This window comes from Mastomys coucha, unplaced genomic scaffold (assembly GCF_008632895.1).
Source record: "Mastomys coucha isolate ucsf_1 unplaced genomic scaffold, UCSF_Mcou_1 pScaffold23, whole genome shotgun sequence".
NCBI lineage: Eukaryota > Metazoa > Chordata > Mammalia > Rodentia > Muridae > Mastomys > Mastomys coucha.
The window spans coordinates 59,871,584-59,877,987 of record NW_022196906.1 but is presented as its reverse complement, the minus strand read 5'-3'; the positions used below and the strand labels follow the sequence as shown (position 1 = coordinate 59,877,987).

Genomic DNA, 6,404 nt, shown 5'->3' with positions numbered 1-6,404 from the left:
AAAAAAAAAAAAAAAGAAAAAGAAAAAGAAAAAAAAAGAAAAAAGATTTATTTATTTTATGTTATATGAGTACACACTGTAGCTGTACAGATATTTGTGAGCCTTTATTTGGTTGTTGGGAATTGAATTTTAGGACTTCTGCTCGCTCAGATCAACCCCACTCGCTCCAGCCAGCCCTGCTTGATCCTGCCCAAAGATTTATTTATTATTATAAATAAGTACACTGTAGCTGTCTTCACACACACCAGAAGAGGATGTCAGATCTCATTACTGGTGGTTATGAGCCACCATGTGGTTGCTGGGATTTGAACTCAGGACCTTCTGAAGAACAGTCAGTGCTCTTACCCACTGAGCCATCTCACCAGCTCATTTGGTGGCAGTTTTGACTCATGACCTGGACAGCAGCTCCTGGAACACGGGCTTGGGGTGGGGGATGGGAGGGGGGCTGGGACGGGGCAGGGACAGAATGGGGGACTATACCCTTAGAGAGTCCTAATTGCCCAAGTGTTCCCATGACATAGGAACAAAGGTTTGGCCCCTAGGGTCTGAAGGAGAGGTGAGTGTCCCTTAGGTATCCTCCCTCGTTAGGAAAGACTCCCGTGAGCCCCTGGGGCCCAGATCCTCCTACGGTAGTAGGACTCATGGTCAAGGTTGAAAAGCTGGGTTCTGACCTTCCCTTGGCTATCTTTCACAGTGCCTAAGACCTCATCGTAGTCTAAGGTCAGCAAAGGGCCATGTGTTCTCTGAGGAGACCGGCTGAGACTTCTCTAACAGCAGGCAGACAGGAGGGCAGGGGGGGGTGGCTACATGCAGATTTGGACCCAGGGAATGAAGGAATGGGCTGACAGATGGGGAGGGTCCTGGAAGAGATTTGTGGCTGAGTTCTTCACCAACCAAGATCTAGGAGGTGTGCCGCTCCACTGTCCCCTGCATGCAAAGGTCAAGGCTGAGAGGAGACTGTGGCAGCACCTTGGCCAGCACTCCTCCCATGGCAGGAGAAGCTTGACAGCTGCAGGAGGCAGATTCACACTAAAGCAAGAGCAGGACCGCTCCACAAAGGGGGGGGGGGGCATGCCCTGGTGGCCCAGCTTTGCCTCAGCTCTAGCCTCTGGGAGCACCCGCTCTCTGCACATCAGCCATGGAACTAGGAACTCAGGGCCGCACAGAAACCCCAACTCGCTCTCATTCCTTTCTAAAATAGGAATGTCCCATCTATGACATAAGCAGTTTGTAGCCATTCATCACAGATTATGGTTACAATAATCCATAATTCAGCACTACACAGTGAGCAGCCTGGATAATGATTCCCCAAGGGGTTCTGTCCTAATTCCTAGAATCTGTGAACCTGTCATTTCCATGTAGGATGGACTTTACATGTGGATTGGACTGGGCACCTTGAGAAGGCAGATCATCCTGGCTTAGTCTCCTGGCCCAGGATAATCATCACGGTGCTTCAGAGGAAGTGGACAAGGGTAAGCTAGACAGAGAACATTTTGCATTTTGTTCCCTGAGGACACAATGAACTTTAGAGCTCAGCCTGAAATGGCTTCTTCTTCTTCTTTTTTTTTTTTTTTAAGATTTATTTATTTATTACATGTAAGTACATTGTAGCTGTCTTCAGAAACCCCAGAAGAGGGCATCAGATCTCATTACGGATGGTTGTGAGCCACCATGTGGTTGCTGGGATTTGAACTCAGGACCTTCAGAAGAACAGTCGGTGCTCTTAACAGCTGAGCCATCTCACTAGCCCTGAAGTGGCTTCTAAGACAAATGCCCTGTCAGATTGGGGGCCTTCCTTCTTCACCCCTCTAGCATGCATCTCCCAGGGAACATGGAATCAGAAAAGGAGACGGTCCCTAAGAGGACAGTGGGGTGGTGAGAAGCAAGACTGGATCTGCAGCTTTTTGGGCCACTCTTGGCTTTGCCTGGGGCTTGGATGCTCCATCTTTGTGGTCTCCTCTGTAGGGGTCATCATATCCAGAGTCTGGCTTCAGGTAGCCTGTGTGTGTCATCTGCTGATACCTCAGGGGCCACTTGACCCTGAATATGACTCACAGAGGCACCATGTTCCCAGGCAGTCTCTCCATAATCCTTTATTTTATATGCTTTCTTTAACTCTGCTAATCAGAGAGGTGTGGTCCTTGTTTGGGGGTTCTGAGTTTGGGTACAGAGTACTGCTGTGGAAGTAAAGGAGAAAACCAAACACTTCTCTCTCTCTCTCTCTCTCTCTCTCTCTCTCTCTCTCTCTCTCTCTCTCTCTCTCTCTTTTAAGATTTATTTTTTATTTATATGAGTACACTGTAGCTGTCTTCAGACAGCTACAGTGTCTGAAGACACTGTAGACCAGAAGAGGGCATTGGATCTCATTACAGATGGTTGTGAGCCACCATGTGGTTGCTGGGAATTGAACTCAGGACTTTTGGAAGAGCAGTTAGTGCTCTTAACCGTTGAGCCATCTCTCCAGTCCCCAAAGACATTTCTGACCCACAGTTTGAGAGGGTCCAGCTGACAGTCGCTCAGTTCTGTTGTTTGGGGGCCATGGTGAAGCAGAGCATTGTGGTCTGTGAGAAAGCAAAGTGGCTCACATAACGATAACTGGGGAGCAGAGAAGAGAAGACGGGCCAGGGTCCTCTCAAGGACATGACGCCAACTCCCTTCTTCCTAGCCTCACTTCAGTCTCCACCAGCACCATCAGCCAGAGACTGAGTCTTTAACATATGACCCTTTAGGGGACATATGTATGAGCAGACTGTAAAGAGCTGGTGTTCATTAAATGATGGGGAGAATGAACAGAGAAGGGTGGTGGCTACAGAACAAGGGAGAAGATATATGTGAACAGACTATCGGATACAGTGCCAGAAGCATCCTGTGCACGATCCCACTCAACCAGCATCATTGAAAGGTTTTAGCATGTATTTGATGAATGAGAAACTGAGGTACAGAGAAGATAAGCAACTTTCAAAAGATCACACAGCTAATTAGCTATAAGGCTGAACTTGTAGTTCCATCTGATCTCAGAGTCTATGCCTCAAATTTTATTTTTCCACCTCCTAAAAAATAATTAGTTAAGGAGGCGAGGCTTAAGAGGCACCCCCCCTCCTTGAGGAGCTATATTATATATCCTATAGGCAGCTGATGACTGAAGGGAGAGAGATTTTCTTCCGTGGTATAGCTACTGGTAAACCCCCATGCTCCTGTAAACAACCCAATTTAAACTTATGAAGTCATTATAGAAATGAATGCAATAAAAAGCTAGAAAACGATTGTTGCAAACTAACCATTTTTCATTCATAATCAAGCAATAGTTTCCCAGGGATGGGGATGGAAGGGTTTGTGGCAGGAAAAAAAGGATGGCAGTGGTGAGAGCCTTGTGGGTCACCTCTCACTCAAGGGCCTTAATACAAGTGGCATCTAAGCCAGATTAATTTAACTGGAACAGGAAAAGTCTCGGGTCTGCCACAGCATCTCAGTGTTCACATTTCAATTTTACCATCCTTTTTTAAAAAAAGATTTATTATTATAAATAAGTACACTGTAGCTGTCTTCAGACGCACCAGAAGAGGGGGTCAGATCTCATTATGGGTAGTTGTGAGCCAACACGTGTGGTTGGCTGGGATTTGAACTCAGGACCTTTGGAAGAGCAGTTGGTGCTCTTACCTGCTAAGCCATCTCACCAGCCCCAATTTTACCATCTTTTCCAAGTCAGTTTGGTTTTGTCAATAGACTCATGGCCACCTTCATGCTCTCTGGCTCATTTTCCTAAATACTTCTCTGTGCATTGCCTCAAAGCCAGGTAGAGGGCCAGGAAGTATTTTCAATGAGGTTTCAAGCTGAGTGGCTTTGAAACTTAGTGGAAAGGGCAAAGGGGCTCTGTGGGCCTCAGGACACCTGGGTAGTTGCCCCAAACTTGCTGTTTCAGCTTGCAGAGGTCCCCAGTTCATAGCTGAACAGGGGAGTGAAGCACTGACAAGAAGGGCACTCACTCTCCTTGGGGTTTCCACAGACCTGGGGTCCAGCTTGATTTATAGATCAACGAGAATGAGAGAGGGTGAACCTGAAAACATTGGGTTAGCTGTAGTCAGAGGCAGGGTACTAGCCCTTTGGCCTCTGACCTCTGCTTGCCTGAGTCACAGGCCACTCCACGGGCTGGTCCTCTCAGTCCCTGGAGGTCTCTTAAACACAGGCTTGGGGTGGCTAGAGACAACTGTCGCTCCAGCCTTCCCAACCCCACTGACTTTGGGGTGGCTCTTTGTATCTACTGCCACCTTGGCCTTCTCTGTGCTTCTCCATGAGCACTCTGTGCTTCATTAGCCTTATTAGTTTTGTCGTTAATGTTGTTGTTTTGTTTTTTGAAATAAGTTTTCTCTGTGCAGCTCTGGCTGTCCTGTAATTCTGTAGACCAGGCTAGACTTGAACTCAAGAAGCTATCTTTCTCTGCCTCCTGAGAGCTGGGATTAAAGACATGTGTCACCACACCTGGCTTTGGTCTTGTTAGGTTTTGTTTATTTTATTTTATTTTACTATGATTACTGTTTTTGTTTTTGTTGGGTTTTTTTTTAAGACAAGGACAACCCTGGCTGTCTGGGAACTCACTGTGTAGACCAGGATGGCCTTGAACTCAGAGAGCCACCTGCCTCTGTAGCTCTAGTGCTGGGACTAAAGGTGTGCGTCACCACCACCGCCATTGTCTTCTAATGATACAGTTGGGATGGGTGGCAGGTCTGATACTTCACTGTCGGCCATGCATCAATGTCCCGGCTTGTCACTGGGCACAGGCTACCAGCTCCTCCAGAGCTTGCTCTCGCTGATTGCCGTGGACCAACAGCACCTCTTTGATCCGGTCTTCTTGGAAGCCCATGTCACTGAACTGCTGCCAGAGCCGCAGGAACTCCCCTGCCTGAAGAGGGGGCACAAAGGGTACTTTATCACTGCTGCCTCAGTCCTGAGCATTCCCATCCCTCATGCCTCCTGACCCTCAAACCATCCCAGAAAACTGTGCTCCCTTCACTAGGGAAGCTTGACCCTGGGCCAATGCCTGTCACCTTCCTCTTCCTCTGGGGATGTATGGAAAGAAGGTGCCAGCCTTGCTGAGGTACCATCATGTGTCTCAGTCTGGGCTCCCTGTGATTGGCATTGTGGCAGCAGCTTCAGGAGAATGCATAGGCCAAGCCAGGGCTGTCTCCTGTGAGCTTCCAATGCAGGGTTCACCTAGCTCAGCCTCTGCTGAAGACACCCCCTGAGTTTTCCTCTCCTGGTTGGCACCCAGTCCTTCATGCAACTCCCAGCTCTGTGAATTACCGCCCCATGACTCCAGTAGGAGCTATCACAGTACGTGTTACTTTCTGGGCACCCGGAGCTCCCTGGATGCTGAGGGCAGCAAGCCCCTGAGTTCAAGCATCTTCAGACTGCTCCTGTATGAAAGTCTCAAAACCAGCAGGCATCCAGTAGTATGTGTTGTGTTGATCCAGTTACCTGCAGCAAAGCCCCTGCTCCTCCAGCCTCCAGTTTCCTCTCCACCTCTTCATGCGCTGTCTCCTACCTTTAGCTGTGTTCTCTAGGTTGGTACTTTCTTCCTAGTGTGAGCAGGCCAGGTCTCTTCTGACCAATCCACACGCAGCTCTAGGGCCACCGCACCCCCTACACCCCATGCTCCCATTCCCTGGGGACCAAGAGAGAGGCCCAGCTGACCTGATGCTCAGAGAACTGGAACATCTCCATGGCCTCATCCACCAACGCCTCATCGTAGCCCTGCCGCAGCAGCCTTTCGCAGGCACTGAGGTAGCTGAGAAACTGGGCCAAAGAGGCCAGAGATGGAGAGACAGTAAGAGGAGTGTCGGGGTCATGCTTGGGGGACCATCCAAGGGTCTCACTAAGGCCATGCATACTGGACAACCTGTCCTAGGTAACAGGAAGCCAACAGAATCGGAACAGGCTTCCATTGAGAACCAGCAGAGGACAGCAAGCAGGTCCTCAATAAATGTCCCAAGCTGAGGGACAGAATCCAAGAAAAGGGCTGTTCATGTGTTCACAGAGCCTAAGCGGGGTCCAGGACAGGCTTTAAGCAAGTAATTCAACCTCATCTCAGCCAGCACATGGACTACCACCAGCTTAGCCACCCTCCTCAGAGGAGCACCTAAGTGTAAGAGGAACCTCCTTACCCATCTCTATGCATCCCTCCGCCTCCCTGTCACCTGTCACCCAGGGTGAGTTCACACCAGGCCTCAGGCTGCATCACAGCTGAGGGAGGGAAGTGGCAGGAAGTTTCTCCTGGAGCATTTCTCCTGGAGCTGAAAACCAGTTCTAATCACTGCCCTCCCATTACATCAATCGTGGTGGTGGTGGTGGTGGTGGTGGTGGTCTTGGTGGAGGTGGTGGTGATGGTGATAGAGGTGGTGGTGGTGGTG

At 49.3% G+C, this 6,404-nt stretch overlaps 1 protein-coding gene across 1 annotated transcript in view; it reads right to left on the bottom strand.

The window, feature by feature from the left end:
- Positions 1-4,585: 4,585 nt before the first annotated feature.
- Positions 4,586-6,404, bottom strand: part of Ubap1l (ubiquitin associated protein 1 like) — a 20,634-nt gene continuing 18,815 nt past the window's right edge. The window contains exons 5-6 of the mRNA XM_031345077.1: positions 5,689-5,790; positions 4,586-4,897 (exon numbers count right to left, since the gene is read on the bottom strand). Of these exons, the coding sequence (XP_031200937.1) occupies positions 4,763-4,897; positions 5,689-5,790 (237 nt within the window). The 3' untranslated portion in view covers positions 4,586-4,762. The remainder of the gene's footprint in view (positions 4,898-5,688; positions 5,791-6,404) is intronic.